Source organism: Notolepis coatsorum, assembly GCF_963971535.1.
Source record: "Notolepis coatsorum genome assembly, chromosome: 1".
In the NCBI taxonomy this organism is placed as follows: Eukaryota; Metazoa; Chordata; class Actinopteri; order Aulopiformes; family Paralepididae; genus Notolepis; species Notolepis coatsorum.
The window spans coordinates 153,996,887-154,016,804 of record NC_140165.1 but is presented as its reverse complement, the minus strand read 5'-3'; the positions used below and the strand labels follow the sequence as shown (position 1 = coordinate 154,016,804).

Genomic DNA, 19,918 nt, shown 5'->3' with positions numbered 1-19,918 from the left:
AAATGGGGGACCCTGATGGAAACAAGACAAACGTCTTTCTCAGGTCTGCATCCCCTTAACAATTGTATGTATTGAGCCGTACTGTATTGTACCCATTCTGCAATCTGTTAAATAAAGTTTTCATTCATTCATTCATTCATTCATGCAAGAGTCACTTGAAAGTGTCGCCATCAAGTGGACGACGTCCAAACTGGTACAAAGGGGTGCGAGGAATATACACATCATACATCTATGTGTGTGTGTAGTTGCGCTTTAAAATTCAGTTGGAGATTCATATCGATAGGGCTTGGCTAATGGTTGTGATTTTGTACGTGATTTTACCCCACCCCAGGCCAGAGACCATGTTTTGGCCAATAAATGTGGGAATCTGCGCATCTGTGGCGCAAAAGTGCACCCGTGAAACATATCGACATTTCGGCTATTTCCTGTTAGCAACCAGCGCGCTTGTGTCTGGTTACCAAGACAGACGGAGTTTCACACCAGCGAACCACTCTCCGGTTACAAAATGTTAGTTAGCTAAAGTTATTTTAATATTGTGGTGTATTTTCGTTTGATATACTCCAGCCAGGTGCTTAGTGTACCAAAGTAGAATGCATCCATTTAAACGTATGTCCACATTTGAGCTAACCTTGGCTTAATAACCAACACGGTACTGCTGCCCTGTCAGACGGCTTGCTAGCTAACGTAACGATACCAGTGCTGGCTAATCATCCAACTAGCTAGCACAGAGGAAAACGACAACTATTTACATAAACCGCGCAAGTACATATGAACGTTTCCAAGATGAGTGAACAACTTAAATTTATTGTTGAGCAACTCAACAAAGACCCGTTCAAGAAAAACTTCAACCTCATCACGTTTGACTCCCTCGAACCTATGCAACTGCTGCAGATTCTTAATGATGTCCTGGCTGAAATAGATCCAAAGGTGGGCCAACCTCTTTACCCCTCTAACTAGTGAATATGTAGTCTTACGTGTGATATTCACAATCAATGTCTGATAGCCAAAGTACATGATTCACACTTCTGAAATACAGATACACTACAGTGTGTCCGAATCATTTCCCTATCTCTTTTCAGCAAAGCATTGATATCCGAGAAGAGATGTCTGAGCAGACTGCAAAGAGAATGTTTAATTTGCTGGGGATGCTGAAATATAAACCCCCTGGGAGTCATTCTGATGTGTAAGTATATTGATTAGTAAGTTGTTGAGACCTCAGGCATTCCCAAAGCATTTGATCGTACCCATGCTAAAGCAGAAGCTTATTTTTGTTTTTCTTTCTTTTATCACTCATCTCATACAGGAGCAGTTTCAGACAAGGTTTGGTTATAGGTAATAAACCTGTGATCCACCCTATCCTCCACTGGTTGCTACAGAGGGTCACAGAGCTAAAGAAGAGAGCTTACCTGGCCCGTTTTCTTGTTAAACTGGAGGTGCCTGCAGAGTTCTTACAGGACGATGTCATCATTGACACTCATAACCAGGTTTGTTAGCATCTTACCCGACACTTGCAATGGGCCTGGTCTACAAGATGCACTACACGACCAAGGTACCCATGTACATGTCAAAATACTTCCCAAAGGTCAGTGATTACCACGATGGAGCTCCACAAATCATGTTAAACCCAGATTCGGCTCAAACAAGGGACTAAACACGTTTCGCAATTATGCAACATCAATGTGGAACGCCCTACCTAAAGCTGTAAAGGAATGTGAATCACTACCCACTTTCAAAACCACTCTCAAAGAACACCTACGGGAGACTGCAATTCGAAACTGGCCCCTGTAAATGTCCTAACCCAACCCCCTCCAATGTACTGTAATTTACCTAGTATGGTTTTGTCAATATTCCAATGTACAGTTTTGCTTGTACAGTTGTAAAGTGCCCCCCCCCCCCCAATCCCTCCTACCCACCCAACCCCACCCAACCTCCTCCAATGTACAGTTTTTACGTCAAATGTATATACTCCCTTTTCTGGACTCTTTGTATCACAAACAGTACTGTATTTGCAAATCTGGTATGTCATAAATGTATAGATGTAGCAGTACTGTCTATCTGTATGTCATGTATGTGATATATGTCCTGATGAATTGAAAATGGGGGACCCTGATGTAAACAAGACGAAAGTCTTTCTCTGGTCTGCATCCCCTTAACAATTGTGTGTATTGAGCTGTACTGTATTGTACCCATTCTGCAATCTGTTAATAAAGTTTTCAATCAATCAATCAAACCCATCATGTTGTTTCTCTGCCAATAAATGAATTAGGTATGCACCGACACCAGTACTGGTATATGGGATATTGGGGAGATAATAGGGCGGCTATGCACTTTTGGCACATTGAATCTCTATTTGAGAAACATTTATTAAATCGGAATAATCTCTGTCCAGCGACCCCAAACCAATGGTCTTAAACTGTCCAATAAGAGCATTGGAATGGATCGGCACTTGGTATCACCACGTAAAGTTTAGGATTCACAATCGGTATCGTCAAAAAGTGGTATGGGTGCATCCCTACTTTGAATAGTACATGGTACATTGTAACAACAATATGAAATGGAAATTGTATAACAGACTAAAGAATAATATTGTGCATTACAGTATGAAGAGCTGGTGGATGGATTTAAGACCTATCACAAGGAGTGTGAGCAGCTGAGGACATCAGGCTTCTCCACAGCAGAAATCAGAAGGGTACAAATTAATAGAAGAAGATTACTTTATTGTCAATTAACACCAGGCAGTTGACATTTGGCTTTTCGCATGTCTCCTAGATACACGGCCCCTACACATATATTTACCAAAATGTTTGTGTGAGCTCTTACACCCAAATGAGGTTTATAGTATTACTACAAGGTCTGAACAAGAATTAAAACCAAATTTGGGTGTAAGAGCTCATACAATAATTTTATGGCCTTGTAATGTCCAGAGTCCCATTCATTGTCTATGGTTTAGCCCCAGATTTTACATCCCAGTGACATCATTGATTGGAGGGTTCTCTCTGTTTTCTAGCTTTAGGAGAGAGTGTAATCAATCATCTTTTATATTTTATTTTGTAAGCTAGGTTGTTGCAATACCCAGAAAATGCTCATACCAGCAAAAATGTTCCCTGAAGCTATCCGTCTTCTCCCCAACCATAGGACATAAGTGCAATGGAGGAGGAGAAAGATCAGCTCATCAAACGAGTGGAGAGGCTGAAGAAGAGGGTAAGTCAAACTGTCTGAGACTCTCATAATTCCCGGGAGTCCTTGGGATTCACTGAGGAATGAAAACATGACCTCTAATATATTTTAACAACTTCCTAACGTAATGAGAGCAGCCAGCCATCTGACATACCCAAGGCTTTACCCCTTCTACCAGGGTGTAGAGTGATGGGGTGTTGAATTAGTGGGTCTTACTTTTAGGCCCTGCCAGAAGGGGAAACTTGAGTCGGTCAGAGGTGTTTCGTTATTCCTGCTAACCCTGTGTTGTGCTCTTCTAGAATGCTATCACCTTACCTTGTGTGTCCACTAGGTGGAGACGGTGGCCAACCATCAACGGATGCTGGACATGGCCAGACACCTCCGTGTGGAGAAGGAGAGAGAGGAGTCACTGACTCAGCAGAAGCAAGAACAGAAGAACCAAGTACATTTTCTCAGTTTGTTTGTTATAATTGATCATTTTCTGTCTTTGGTATGTTCTACTGGTCCGTTGGCATTCTATATACCAAACAAACAACTTTCAATCAATCAATCAATCAATCTACTGGAAATGGACCAACACCTGTGCAGCGTCTTGTATTAAATTAGCAGGTTTTTCCCAACCTCTATAGTCTTAACATCACAGTGATGCTCAAAGCATTTACCATCTTCTCTTCATGCTATAACATTGTGCTGGTTTTCCTTTGAGATAATGGAAGCAGGGTAATGTAATTGGAAGTCAGTGCCACGACGCCTTCAATTAATGTTGCAGACCGTGTTGCTGGTGCTGGTTCTGCACCCCGACCTGGAATGATCATAAACACCATTAAGTAGTTTGCAACCGCAAAATCATAGCTTTTTGGTCATGAAAGTGTATGGCGGGCAATAAAATGTTGTTTATAGAGCACCAATATGTGGTGAACAGGTATTAAAAGTCTGTGTTAGATTTTGGCTTTTATTTTTTTTTATCCACTTTTTCTCCCATTTTCTATATTTTCTCCCATCCCAATTTCGTATCATCCAATTCAACCCTCCCCTGTCACGGACGCTGTTTCTTGCCTCCCACAAGCCGGCTGCAATGTGGACTAAGTCATACATAGCACAAGTCCCCTCCGGTACTTGAGGTAACAGCAGTCGCATCTTTTCACCTGCGCAGCTCGATCTCTCAGTGGCGAGGAGTAACGCGTGGGAGGCTCACGCTGCCCCCGACACTTCCTGATTCTACTGCGCAGGCGCACCAACCGACCTGTAGGAGTCGCTGTCCACAACGCCCGATCCCCACCCATCAGTTTCCCACCCCCTAATACGGCCAATGTGTATTAGTATGAACGACCAGCTAAACTGAAAGCAATGTGGAGCGCTGGGCTCGAACAGGCAAGCCCAGCGTCTCCGTCATTCGTGGCGAGCGCCTTGCCCACTACGCCACGTAGCCGCCCGCTCGATATTGGCTTTTTTACCTATACCGATATTGTCCAACTCTTAATTTCCGATACCGATATCAACCGATACCGATATATGCAGGGTTTCCCCCCCAAAAAACTGAATAATTTCAGGTAATTAACATTACATATCTCTTGTTGTGGAATTAACACAACATTATGCATACTTTTGACAATAAATAAAATCTGAATTTGTTCTTACTTGCTTGCCTGGGTAAATAAAGGTTATAGAAATGTAAAAAAATGAAAACCGATACCGATATTTTCCGATATCACATTTTAATGCCGATATCGGCCGATAATATCTGTAGGCCGATAATATCGGACATCCCTAATTAAAACCTTTCAAACACATATTCATAAACTGAAAGTAGTATATAAAATAAATGTAGCTAGCCATTAAGTTTTATGACGCTGCACTAAAGGTGGTTGTCATTTGCATGTGCTCAGCTGTTCCAGGCAGAGCAGAGACTCCAGAGGTCCCAGAAGCAGGTGAAGGATTTGCGGCAGGCAGCAGCAGACGCCAAGCCAGAGAGTGAGTAGCCGTGTTCCACTGTCTCCGTCACTGTCTCCGTCATGGCCACAGCTGGGTGGAGGTTCAAGGACACAGTGAGGTGTTGGAGGCAATAAGCCTCTCGGTTAATTGACTCCCATCTATTAAGGCCCTATGATTATGGTGATACTTTGAAGTGCTCTAATTTTCAATTCATCATATCATCAGATATGATGAATTGAAAATGAGGGACCCTGATGTAAACAAGACGAAAGTCTTTCTCTGGTCTGCATCCCCTTAACAATTGTATGTTTTGAGCTGTACTGTACTGTACCCATTCTGCAATCTGTTAATAAAGTTTTCAATCAATCAATCAATCAGAGCTTATCCGGTGTGGAATCTGCTCTTTGTGTTCTTGTCTGGCAGTGGGCTGAGTCCCCATCCACTGGAGAGATTTACACATTACAGGTTCCAAAATGGCCTATGCTAAACTAATCAGGAGGGGGCTGTGCAAGTGAGCTTGTGTACACAAAAAAAAACTCTTAATAAACTCTGTAAACCTCAGTAAACAATAAAACTCTTAATACAACTCGGTAAAGAAACTTGCAAAGAAAAAACCGCTTTCAACCTCTTATTTATTCTCAAGAATACATTGGTTTGCAATGTTGACGAGATTACAGGTATATTAAAACACAAAATAATAATTAAAGTAGTGTAGGAAAGTAGTGTAGTACATTAACAATTAATGTTGTGCAAATTAATATGGATACATCTTGCAGTCAGTGAGTAATGTACAGGTACTAGTCCTCCTTTAGGATCCAGATGACTTGTGGGTAGTAGCTTCTCTTTAGCCTCTGAAGTGGATTTCCCAAGCTATTTCGGTTCTGCTCTGCCAGAACCGGGTTGCGTTAGTACTCTGCGTTGTGATTCAATACTTTAAAGCTCTGGGAATCACTTCTCTTCAAACTGAGCGGTGCAGGCAGAAGGAATTTAGGAGGAAAGTAGTATAACAGTTGTTTAATCAAAGTTTAAGAGTGTATACAAATTACAATAAGAAAATGCTATAGTTGTGATCACAAACACTATGCCGTGAGTGATACAACCAGACTAATATTACAGTATAAAGAATGATAGTTGATAAGTTGTTGATGGTCTTTGTTGTCTGGCTGACAAAACAAAGCAGTCTGTTTTCCCTCCAAAAGCGATGTCCTTTGTTCTCCTGCTGACCTGCCCGCCTTGAGTGTGGATGGTGGAGAGGTCTTGTCCTGTGGGTTGTTGTTTCAGAGTCCCTCTCCCCCCATCACACCCCATTCTTATAGCCAGACCTGCATAATCTTGTGATGTCATCAGAATGACGTCACCAAATTCTTTACTCCAATCCCAGGCCTGCTAAGCTGGCATTTGAAAATAGGGGTTTGGCTTATAGGCCAAACCCCCTTCACATTTACCCAGAGAATATTTTCCCTATATTTTTACTTAAACACATTACTTGACTTGTTAATACTTTGATGAACCTCAAGATATATTGATTACATAAACACAGATATATTTCTTTATCACTAAGTCTGCTGACTTTCAGAACATATCTAATCATTCTGTTAGCTTAATAGAATACAAATCAATACCATATAGAACAATATAAAACCATCAATTAATCAAATTGAACATAAATTGGAAACAGCACAGACACATTAACTAATTGTAGACATTAAGTATGATTTTAACTTACTTCAATGACTTCAGAATTTAAGAACAATATACCAGGAAATAGTTAGCTTGTTTGGAGATCTTCTCTGTGTGTGTGTGTGTGTGAATGTGTGTGTGTGTGTGTGAATGTGTGTGTGTGTGTGTGACTATGTGTGTGTGTGTGACTATGTGTGTGTGTGTCTATGTGTGTGTGTGTGTGTGTGTGTGTGTGTGTGTGTGTGTGTGTGAATGTGTGTGTGTGTGTGTGAATGTGTGTGTGTGACAGGAAACTCCAGCGAGATAACATGTTTATGTGACCTTTTGGTCTTTTGTTTCGATCTTACAGAGCCCATTGTCTTAACCTCTTCCCAGGCCATGGCAGATGGCCCTTGGGTTCCTGTCGTAGATAGAATCATTTGACCACTCACTTCATATGTAAATCGACCTGTGTGCCCACAATGGCAATCAGTCTATGTAAACACACACACAATCTATGAATTATTGTTTTGAGGGCCTAGTATTTCTACACATTAGTTAATCATGAGATCTATGGTTTGGGAATTTACCACAGTTCCCCACTTGGATAGTTTACCTATCCTTAATATGTCAAACATAGATATCAATCTCTACACACTACTATCTAGATAACACTTAAGACATTTTATTAGGAAATATATATCTGATTTGCCACACTCGGATCCTAAAATTCAAATTATCCATTTCAGTTTGTGATCATGTGCACAGTCTTTAACAACTTGTTCTCGTACCAAGATCAATTTCCATTGGTCTCAACTGTGAGTTGTCAAATTCTGACTTGGAGCATTGAGGAGGGGGGGTCTATGTTTTCTAGATTTGACCCGGCCTCCTCTTTGTTGCTCAGAGCTGATGCAGTATCACGACTGCTGGGTGTAACTCCCCATCTCTGGGAGGTGGAATTTAGAAAGCAAATTGCCTTTCTATTACACCCCATCTTCTGTCAAGAACATCTTGACTCGTGTTGACCTCTATTAGGGGGTAGAGCCCCCTGCTGTATCTTCTATTGCTGTCACAGCGGTGGGGAGGTCGTCGCTGGCTGCTCGACCCTTTCGCTGGTTGACCCCCTGGTCAATGGTTGAGGCCTTGCTTCTGTTGACAACCGGAGTTGTTGCTGAGGTCTAGCCGCCTGTCTCCTCGTTGGTTGTCTGTCGTTTCCCTCTGAAGCCTCAAGACTCGGTCACTGCGTTGGCCAAGACTCTCCCGGCCCGAGAGGTAGGCGTCTCCTGGTTCTCCGCAGTGTTGTGGCTCCCCATGGAACCGCTGGGTAGACACTAGCCAGTGTCCTGGATCAACAGTACCGATGGAGTCCTCTGTCTTCCTTGTACCACTCTCTGATGACTGCGGATCCCCCAATCTCCCATCCGTATCCTGCAGTGAATATATATCGCTTCGGGGGACAGTGCAGGTCACTTCTACCACAACAATTGATTGAGAATCCATAATTTCCATAATTTTCCTCCCTCAGACTCTCTTTACTGGTCTGAGCTTTGACAACTTTCTTTTCCAAATCATTTATCTATATATTTCATGGCTTCTAGATCATAAAATTTCAAAATTCTGAAAAATTCACATGGCTCTCATTATATTATGCTGTCAAAACAGTATACTCCTCCACCTCTCGATGTGGAATACACATTGAAACATCGTTACCGTCGTCCTCTGGACAGCTGCACCCGGACCGGACGGTCAGCACTGACACCTCCACTCTCCCAGTACTCCTGTGTGTATGGCAACAAATCACAGTCCGCCTTAAACACACCTCTTCCACACCACAAGCCAATTATCAATTGCACATGTTCACACCCTACACAAGACTAATTTGGCCAATAGCGACCAAACCTATTGAGCTTCATTAATGTACAGAGAATCATGCCTCCCAACACTTTAACCAATCACGACACACCCCCAGCCCCTAAAACTGGGTATTCAATGGGCGGAGAACAAAAATCCATAACTATCTCATGTTCCTTCACTTTGTTCCCAGTCCATTTTACAGACATATACTACCCCGTCCTGATGTGTCGAGATCACTCCCAGCTTGCCAGGTACCCTAAGAAAAAACACAGAAAGAAAGAAAACAGAAAACAAAACACAAAGAAAACGCTGCCAAACCAATAAATGAAAAAATAAACCAAACTTGTGAGCTTTTTCTTTTTTCTTCTGAGCTCATTTTTTACTAAAAAACAAAAAGGGAAATCAAATGAATAAACAAAATGTACGCTCCCGGCCTAAGTCAGGAATTGCTCGTAACACACTAGAAAAGAGAAGTAAAAATAAAAGTAAATAAACACCTATCCTATTGCTCATAACTGTTAATACGCTTCTATCAATACTATAAAATACTAGAAACAACTATGAGTCTTTTTAATTTCTTAATCATGCAGTCCACCCTTTGATCAATCTGAATGTTGACCAAGCATGGATAATTTACTGATCACTAGCTGCCGCAGTGTCACATCATCACACTGTCTAATATCGATTAACTGTTTAACATAATTTGATCCTCTTGTTAGTCTGATTAGTTCATGCATTTGTCAGTCACTCATACATCCGTTTTTAGTAACTTTCATTCATAATCTAATCACCTAACACCTCTATCCTTTTTTTTTTTTTTTTATTTATTCCTTATTTTTATTCTAATCTAATTAGGAGCATATTTTATCATTCAATATATCCCACCTCTACCCTAGTCAGTTGCATATATTTTTATTCTGCCGGTGGCCTCTGCAGACATGACCCTTGAAAATGACCGTTCACTTGGGGCGGCTAGGTGGTGTAGTGGTCTAAGGCACTCGCCACCAGTGTGGAGACGCTAGGATTCGCGTGTTCGAATCCAGCTCTCCACATTGTTTTTCAGTTTGGCTGGTCGTCCGCAGTAATACACATTGGCCGTATTACGGGGAGGGAAAACTGAAGGGTGGGGATCGAACGTTGTGAACAAGCGACTCCTACAAGTCGGTTGGTGCGCCTGCGCAGTAGAATCAGGAAGTGTCGGGGGCAGCGTGAGCCTCCCACGCGTTACTCCTCGACACTAAGAGATCGAGCTGCGCAGGTGAAAAAGATGCGACTGCTGTTACCTCAAGTACCGGAGGGGACTTGTGCTATGTATGACTTAGTCCACATTGCAGCCGGCTTGTGGGAGGCAAGAAACAGCGTTCGTGACAGGGGAGGGTTGAATTGGATGATACGAAATTGGGATGGGAGAAAATATAGAAAAATGGGAGAAAAAGTGGATCAAAAAAAAGAAAATGACCGTTCACTCCACAGATCCAACAACACTGGCGGTCTCCCCCGGGTTGTGGGACCCGGTGGGTCAGTTGCCTGTGACCGGATGACCCTGGGGTCATCGGGCCCAGAACATGTCCTGGTGGTATGCCATCATCGCCATGGTTCCCTGGAGCCTGTTCGGAGGAGAAAGCCACGTACCTATTTGGTCCAGTCACAGTTCCTTGAGAGGGGCCCGTGGTTGGGAGGGGCCCGCCACCTGTTTCTGCACAAACACGCCCTGTTGTGGATAGATGGTCCCGCTCTGCACAGTCCCGAGAAATGTGTCCGAGGGTCCCACACGTCCAACAATGCACCTGCCGCACACGGTAGCCATTCGGATTCCTGCCTCTGCCTCCACCTTTTCCTCGTGGTTGCCACCTCGTGGGTGGTCTTATTGGGGTTTGTTGTTGTTCCGGCACGGGACCCCCTTGTGGCCCCAACTGGGCCCGTTCTCCATTGGAACCTGTCTCCCCTCCGGGCTGTGTGGACTGGATTAGGCCTTGGAGATAGTCCACTACCCGTCTAGCCTCGGCTAGCTGTTGTTCGAGAGGGAGGCACGTCTTTAACTGGCAGTCATCTGCAACGGACCCTTCAGCGTGGATCGACTCGGTTAATACAGCTGTCTCTGGGTCGCTTGCTGCAACGACTCCCTGTGGCGGAGTAAAAGACATTATTTCCAGTCCCTCCGTCTCACTGGACACTAGAGGGGAGTCGATCAAATTCCAGTCAATCAAGTTAACGTCCAATTCGGTCAATGTAATGTCTGCAGAGGTTATCGGCATTATCTTGATTTGGGTACGCATTCTATACCGGCCTCCTTTAACTACAAGGTTCTGTAATGGCCTGAATATCTTTGGCCATCTTTTCGTCACTTTTATTGTGACATCTCCAGTCGTTGAAATAGACAGATTGTCTACCCTTTCTATGGTCAGTGCATCTAACCCTCCGGTTGCTCCTATCTGTGTATTTTCCATTCTCACCTTTTCTTCAAACACTCGTAACGTCACCGTTTGGAAAGCAAGTTTCTCTGTATTCAAACTATTTTTACCAAACTTGAGTTAATTTCACTCACACTTCTATATTGGTGTAAACAGGAATTGATAATCTCGGTCTTGTGATACTATACCCCCTGACTGTCAACAGTCTCTTTGATTTCCCTGTTGGGGTTCGGAATTGTCAGCGCTGGCCATCCGTCCTGGAGCAGCTGTGAAGAGAGAAGCAAAAAATACACTTAATTATCAGTGACATTTCCCATTCACAATCCATCATTTGTCTTTAAGCATGGAATGTCGGGCATCTCCTATACTAAGATCACATGAGAGCATTTGTGCAATTTTCGTTTTTGATTTATCAATGACACAGCCTTAATCTTTTTCCAGTTGTCTCCATTGGAAACCCAGACTCTCAATCCTGTTGTCAAGATCCTCCTTAATACCACTCCGGGGAACTTATTTTTCATCAGCTGTTTCCTTCTGTTGGTCAATCAGAAATTCGTTATTTACAGCCTATCATTTCTAAACATCTGTATCGGACATGGTAATTTAGGTGAATAATCTCACTTTTACTCTAATTGTTATTTGCAAATGACTATGTGTATGTGTAACTATATTTATTTCTGTCCGTGAAAGCCTAGTATGTATTTCGCTCATATTACATTATACATATCAGTAACACACATATTTTCCATTCATAACCTCTCACACAGTTACTATATATCCCCCGTAACACCTAACCCTTTAGGTGTTAAAATAACGCGCTTCTCACGGGAACAGAAATCAATTTTCAGTGCCTTATGTCACTGAAGTCCCCGTGCATTTTAGAACAGTGTCACACAACCCGTTCATAACCACCGGCGGCGACACCATCCCCACATTGAAAATCCTGCCGACCAATGACATTCCACTGGCCAACTCGTCCTGTGGCCCAAGGCATCACCCCCAGTTTGCAACCTGGAACGCGAAACCCCGGGCCCCCTACTCAAGGATAATCAAAGATCATTCCACTCACAACCACCGCCACACACATACAGCACCTCTGAAATACCCACACACAATATAATTCGACGCGCGTAGTGTGGCAGCGAGCCTTTGACGAGTGCACGCATAGCGCACCCCCGTTAATGCGCGGTGGCAGACAGCGAGCCCACCCCCGCCACGACGTTTAGCAGTCCCCGTACCCCTGGTAAAATGAAAAATGTGCGCAGTGTGACAGCGAGCACCGACGAGTTGCACACATAGCACAAAGCGTGGAGGCAGACAGTGAGCCACGACGAACTGTCTACCCACACCCCCATCGCAGGCGCAGCCGAGTAGAGTAATTATGCTCCGACTTACGGCCCACCAACATGAACTGACACGGAGCCCCTGCCTTACCAGCCGGAGCTTGTCCAAGCGCAAGGAAAGAAGTACGAGCGCCTTGTCGAACAAAGCGTAGCGCCAACGCCAGCCAACACCACTGCCAGCACTAGAAATTCCCTAAAAATAACAATAAAACTGAATTTGGAACAACAACATACGCATAATAAGTCCCAAACTCAACCTACCGCCTTTGAACCCCTACAGTAAACAGCAATAAACAATATACCTAGCACTACACCTGCGTTTGAAACCCATAAAAAAAACCTCTATATACAGGCCCTAAACTAGGAGAGAAAGAGAAAGCGTTTCGGGGGGGCCGAGGGGGGGGGGGGAAACATATGGAAGAGAGGCGGTGTGGGAATGAGGGGAGTGAGTGAGAGGGGGGGGGTAAGAGAGAGAGAGAGAGAGAGGGAGGGAGAGGGAAAGAGGGGGGAGGTGAGAGGGAGAGAGGTGAAAGGGAGAGGGAGGGAGGAGGGTGAGAGAAGGAAAGAGAGGGGGGGGTGAAAGAGAGAGAGGGAGAGGAGGGGAAGAGGGGGGGAGGTGAGAGGGAGAGGGAGAGAGGGGGGAGGTGAAAGGGAGAGGGAGGGAGGAGGGTGAGAGAAGGAAAGAAAGAGAGGGGGGGGTGAAAGAGAAAGAGAGAGAGAGGGAGGGGAGGCGAGAGGGAGAAGGAGAGAGGCGGAAAGGGAGAGGGAGGGAGGAGAGGTGAGAGGGAAAGAAAGAGAGGGGGGGAGAAAGAGAAAGAGAGAGAGAGGGAGGGGAGGTGAGAGGGAGAGAGAGAGAGAGAAAGAGAAAGAGAGAGAGAGAGAAAGAGAGAGAGAGACTGAGGGAGGGAGAGGGAAAGAGGGAGGGAGGTGAGAGGGAGAGGGAGAGAGGAGGGGGAGAGGGGGAGAAAGAGAAGAGAGGGGGAGAGAGAGTGTACAATGAAAGCGTTCTGTGAGCAGAATCCAAACATATTCATCCTGTCCTCTTCCGCCCCCTACTGCATTCCTAAATAAACTCCACCCTCCCCTTAACAATGGACGCTCGCCGCCCCTACCAAGATGGACGCTCGGCGCCCCTACCAAAATGGACGCTCGGTGCCCCTACCAAGATGGACGCACGGCGCCCCTACCAAGATGGCCGTCCCATCGCGAGACATCCCGAGAGCCTCGTCATGCCATGACGTCAGCACAGTTAGCTTAGCTTCGCTAGCCACGTCGCGGGCGCACCCTTACGACGTCACAACCGGCGACCATCTTAGCCGTTAGCGCGGCTAGGTAGCATTAGCTTAGCTTCACCCATGATCCCATAAAAACGTTCCCCAACGACCCGTTTCGCCGCGCGGGCCGACACCTCGCAATGTTAATACAACACCACATTCCCCACAACAGAATCCTATTTCCCTCAAAACGCCAGTGTAGTGATCTAAATAGAAATATAAAAACATAACAGCAAAACACTAGTTTGACCCCTCTGTCGTCTCCACCGGCGAGCTTAGAACGACTTCCGGGTCCCCGTCTAGATAATCCCAATCACCTTAAACATTACACATCTATTTTATCCGCCACGAATATGAAAACTTTTAAGTGCCTTACACATCCCCGTAATCTCAAGACACTATCGATCGACCCTATACATTTGAGTTACGTCTACTTTTCCCCCCGTATCCTCCGGCGCCTCAGAGGCTAATACAACAGCTAACAGCTGCTGCGTTCCACGGGCCTCGGAAAACCGGCGTTATCCTTACATTACCCCACGGCCAATCGGTGACTTAAATTACATAATAACACAACTATACATTCACACGTCCCACCAATCACTCCTAACCATAAACATTCGCCAACTATACATTCATACACGCTTCCTAACAAAAATAAAAAATACAAAATCAGCATTCACGCACATTACCGTCTCTCGAACGCCGCACAGCAGCGCGTAAGTACTATTTTTTGTTACAGCCTATCGCAGTCTAATTTTAACACGCCCGCCGTGCCCAAGGCTAAACCAGACCTACTTGTGCTCAATCTCTACTTTAGAAAATACGACGCACGGCGTGCTTAAGCCTCTACTTTAAGACATACAACGCACACCTGTTTACCTTGGTTTAACTCTGAGCACGAATCTAGACATGTTCCTGTTCCGACTGGCAGCGGCGCTCCGTTTGTTGTGCTAAAATTCTACTTTAAAATGTACCACGCACGGTGTGCTCAATCTCTACTTTAGAAAATACGACGCACGGTGTTTACAGAGCCGCCCTCCCCAGCCAGAACATTCAATTCAATTTTCCCTTACATCATGCTTACATGAGGTTAAATTCTTAGCAACCCCCTCCGTGGTTCGAATAGAGCACCCAAACATCATCACACTCACCTCTTAGTAACTTCCTAGTTACTTGAAGACGATCGATCGATCAGTTGTTCTCCTCGTCGACCGGCGTGTAGAAAAAAAAAAAATTTCCTTTGTTGTGGTGATAACACGAGCGCTCTGATTCACTGAAGTCCGGCACCAAAATGAAGTGGATTTCCCAAGCTATTTCGGTTCTGCTCTGCCAGAACCGGGTTGCGTTAGTACTCTGCGTTGTGATTCAATACTTTAAAGCTCTGGGAATCACTTCTCTTCAAACTGAGCGGTGCAGGCAGAAGGAATTTAGGAGGAAAGTAGTATAACAGTTGTTTAATCAAAGTTTAAGAGTGTATACAAATTACAATAAGAAAATGCTATAGTTGTGATCACAAACACTATGCCGTGAGTGATACAACCAGACTAATATTACAGTATAAAGAATGATAGTTGATAAGTTGTTGATGGTCTTTGTTGTCTGGCTGACAAAACAAAGCAGTCTGTTTTCCCTCCAAAAGCGATGTCCTTTGTTCTCCTGCTGACCTGCCCGCCTTGAGTGTGGATGGTGGAGAGGTCTTGTCCTGTGGGTTGTTGTTTCAGAGTCCCTCTCCCCCCATCACACCCCATTCTTATAGCCAGACCTGCATAATCTTGTGATGTCATCAGAATGACGTCACCAAATTCTTTACTCCAATCCCAGGCCTGCTAAGCTGGCATTTGAAAATAGGGGTTTGGCTTATAGGCCAAACCCCCTTCACATTTACCCAGAGAATATTTTCCCTATATTTTTACTTAAACACATTACTTGACTTGTTAATACTTTGATGAACCTCAAGATATATTGATTACATAAACACAGATATATTTCTTTATCACTAAGTCTGCTGACTTTCAGAACATATCTAATCATTCTGTTAGCTTAATAGAATACAAATCAATACCATATAGAACAATATAAAACCATCAATTAATCAAATTGAACATAAATTGGAAACAGCACAGACACATTAACTAATTGTAGACATTAAGTATGATTTTAACTTACTTCAATGACTTCAGAATTTAAGAACAATATACCAGGAAATAGTTAGCTTGTTTGGAGATCTTCTCTGTGTGTGTGTGTGTGTGAATGTGTGTGTGTGTGTGTGAATGTGTGTGTGTGTGTGTGACTATGTGTGTGTGTGTGACTATGTGTGTGTGTGTCTATGTGTGTGTGTGTGTGTGTGTGTGTGTGTGTGTGTGTGTGTGTGTGTGTGTGAATGTGTGTGTGTGTGTGTGAATGTGTGTGTCTGACAGGAAACTCCAGCGAGATAACATGTTTATGTGACCTTTTGGTCTTTTGTTTCGATCTTACAGAGCCCATTGTCTTAACCTCTTCCCAGGCCATGGCAGATGGCCCTTGGGTTCCTGTCGTAGATAGAATCATTTGACCACTCACTTCATATGTAAATCGACCTGTGTGCCCACAATGGCAATCAGTCTATGTAAACACACACACAATCTATGAATTATTGTTTTGAGGGCCTAGTATTTCTACACATTAGTTAATCATGAGATCTATGGTTTGGGAATTTACCACAGTTCCCCACTTGGATAGTTTACCTATCCTTAATATGTCAAACATAGATATCAATCTCTACACACTACTATCTAGATAACACTTAAGACATTTTATTAGGAAATATATATCTGATTTGCCACACTCGGATCCTAAAATTCAAATTATCCATTTCAGTTTGTGATCATGTGCACAGTCTTTAACAACTTGTTCTCGTACCAAGATCAATTTCCATTGGTCTCAACTGTGAGTTGTCAAATTCTGACTTGGAGCATTGAGGAGGGGGGGTCTATGTTTTCTAGATTTGACCCGGCCTCCTCTTTGTTGCTCAGAGCTGATGCAGTATCACGACTGCTGGGTGTAACTCCCCATCTCTGGGAGGTGGAATTTAGAAAGCAAATTGCCTTTCTATTACACCCCATCTTCTGTCAAGAACATCTTGACTCGTGTTGACCTCTATTAGGGGGTAGAGCCCCCTGCTGTATCTTCTATTGCTGTCACAGCGGTGGGGAGGTCGTCGCTGGCTGCTCGACCCTTTCGCTGGTTGACCCCCTGGTCAATGGTTGAGGCCTTGCTTCTGTTGACAACCGGAGTTGTTGCTGAGGTCTAGCCGCCTGTCTCCTCGTTGGTTGTCTGTCGTTTCCCTCTGAAGCCTCAAGACTCGGTCACTGCGTTGGCCAAGACTCTCCCGGCCCGAGAGGTAGGCGTCTCCTGGTTCTCCGCAGTGTTGTGGCTCCCCATGGAACCGCTGGGTAGACACTAGCCAGTGTCCTGGATCAACAGTACCGATGGAGTCCTCGGTCTTCCTTGTACCACTCTCTGATGACTGCGGATCCCCCAATCTCCCATCCGTATCCTGCAGTGAATATATATCGCTTCGGGGGACAGTGCAGGTCACTTCTACCACAACAATTGATTGAGAATCCATAATTTCCATAATTTTCCTCCCTCAGACTCTCTTTACTGGTCTGAGCTTTGACAACTTTCTTTTCCAAATCATTTATCTATATATTTCATGGCTTCTAGATCATAAAATTTCAAAATTCTGAAAAATTCACATGGCTCTCATTATATTATGCTGTCAAAACAGTATACTCCTCCACCTCTCGATGTGGAATACACATTGAAACATCGTTACCGTCGTCCTCTGGACAGCTGCACCCGGACCGGACGGTCAGCACTGACACCTCCACTCTCCCAGTACTCCTGTGTGTATGGCAACAAATCACAGTCCGCCTTAAACACACCTCTTCCACACCACAAGCCAATTATCAATTGCACATGTTCACACCCTACACAAGACTAATTTGGCCAATAGCGACCAAACCTATTGAGCTTCATTAATGTACAGAGAATCATGCCTCCCAACACTTTAACCAATCACGACACACCCCCAGCCCCTAAAACTGGGTATTCAATGGGCGGAGAACAAAAATCCATAACTATCTCATGTTCCTTCACTTTGTTCCCAGTCCATTTTACAGACATATACTACCCCGTCCTGATGTGTCGAGATCACTCCCAGCTTGCCAGGTACCCTAAGAAAAAACACAGAAAGAAAGAAAACAGAAAACAAAACACAAAGAAAACGCTGCCAAACCAATAAATGAAAAAATAAACCAAACTTGTGAGCTTTTTCTTTTTTCTTCTGAGCTCATTTTTAACTAAAAAACAAAAAGGGAAATCAAATGAATAAACAAAATGTACGCTCCCGGCCTAAGTCAGGAATTGCTCGTAACACACTAGAAAAGAGAAGTAAAAATAAAAGTAAATAAACACCTATCCTATTGCTCATAACTGTTAATACGCTTCTATCAATACTATAAAATACTAGAAACAACTATGAGTCTTTTTAATTTCTTAATCATGCAGTCCACCCTTTGATCAATCTGAATGTTGACCAAGCATGGATAATTTACTGATCACTAGCTGCCGCAGTGTCACATCATCACACTGTCTAATATCGATTAACTGTTTAACATAATTTGATCCTCTTGTTAGTCTGATTAGTTCATGCATTTGTCAGTCACTCATACATCCGTTTTTAGTAACTTTCATTCATAATCTAATCACCTAACACCTCTATCCTTTTTTTTTTTTTTATTTATTCCTTATTTTTATTCTAATCTAATTAGGAGCATATTTTATCATTCAATATATCCCACCTCTACCCTAGTCAGTTGCATATATTTTTATTCTGCCGGTGGCCTCTGCAGACATGACCCTTGAAAATGACCGTTCACTCCACAGATCCAACAACACTGGCGGTCTCCCCCGGGTTGTGGGACCCGGTGGGTCAGTTGCCTGTGACCGGATGACCCTGGGGTCATCGGGCCCAGAACATGTCCTGGTGGTATGCCATCATCGCCATGGTTCCCTGGAGCCTGTTCGGAGGAGAAAGCCACGTACCTATTTGGTCCAGTCACAGTTCCTTGAGAGGGGCCCGTGGTTGGGAGGGGCCCGCCACCTGTTTCTGCACAAACACGCCCTGTTGTGGATAGATGGTCCCGCTCTGCACAGTCCCGAGAAATGTGTCCGAGGGTCCCACACGTCCAACAATGCACCTGCCGCACACGGTAGCCATTCGGATTCCTGCCTCTGCCTCCACCTTTTCCTCGTGGTTGCCACCTCGTGGGTGGTCTTATTGGGGTTTGTTGTTGTTCCGGCACGGGACCCCCTTGTGGCCCCAACTGGGCCCGTTCTCCATTGGAACCTGTCTCCCCTCCGGGCTGTGTGGACTGGATTAGGCCTTGGAGATAGTCCACTACCCGTCTAGCCTCGGCTAGCTGTTGTTCGAGAGGGAGGCACGTCTTTAACTGGCAGTCATCTGCAACGGACCCTTCAGCGTGGATCGACTCGGTTAATACAGCTGTCTCTGGGTCGCTTGCTGCAACGACTCCCTGTGGCGGAGTAAAAGACATTATTTCCAGTCCCTCCGTCTCACTGGACACTAGAGGGGAGTCGATCAAATTCCAGTCAATCAAGTTAACGTCCAATTCGGTCAATGTAATGTCTGCAGAGGTTATCGGCATTATCTTGATTTGGGTACGCATTCTATACCGGCCTCCTTTAACTACAAGGTTCTGTAATGGCCTGAATATCTTTGGCCATCTTTTCGTCACTTTTATTGTGACATCTCCAGTCGTTGAAATAGACAGATTGTCTACCCTTTCTATGGTCAGTGCATCTAACCCTCCGGTTGCTCCTATCTGTGTATTTTCCATTCTCACCTTTTCTTCAAACACTCGTAACGTCACCGTTTGGAAAGCAAGTTTCTCTGTATTCAAACTATTTTTACCAAACTTGAGTTAATTTCACTCACACTTCTATATTGGTGTAAACAGGAATTGATAATCTCGGTCTTGTGATACTATACCCCCTGACTGTCAACAGTCTCTTTGATTTCCCTGTTGGGGTTCGGAATTGTCAGCGCTGGCCATCCGTCCTGGAGCAGCTGTGAAGAGAGAAGCAAAAAATACACTTAATTATCAGTGACATTTCCCATTCACAATCCATCATTTGTCTTTAAGCATGGAATGTCGGGCATCTCCTATACTAAGATCACATGAGAGCATTTGTGCAATTTTCG

General features: G+C 44.3%; 1 protein-coding gene across 1 annotated transcript in view; it reads left to right on the top strand.

Annotated features, from left to right (window-relative positions):
• Positions 1-473: 473 nt before the first annotated feature.
• LOC311244956 (intraflagellar transport protein 81 homolog) overlaps positions 474-19,918 on the top strand; it is a 58,882-nt gene continuing 39,437 nt past the window's right edge. The window contains exons 1-7 of the mRNA XM_084334670.1: positions 474-927; positions 1,080-1,183; positions 1,304-1,484; positions 2,600-2,689; positions 3,136-3,201; positions 3,509-3,619; positions 5,064-5,148. Of these exons, the coding sequence (XP_084190796.1) occupies positions 769-927; positions 1,080-1,183; positions 1,304-1,484; positions 2,600-2,689; positions 3,136-3,201; positions 3,509-3,619; positions 5,064-5,148 (796 nt within the window). The 5' untranslated portion in view covers positions 474-768. The remainder of the gene's footprint in view (positions 928-1,079; positions 1,184-1,303; positions 1,485-2,599; positions 2,690-3,135; positions 3,202-3,508; positions 3,620-5,063; positions 5,149-19,918) is intronic.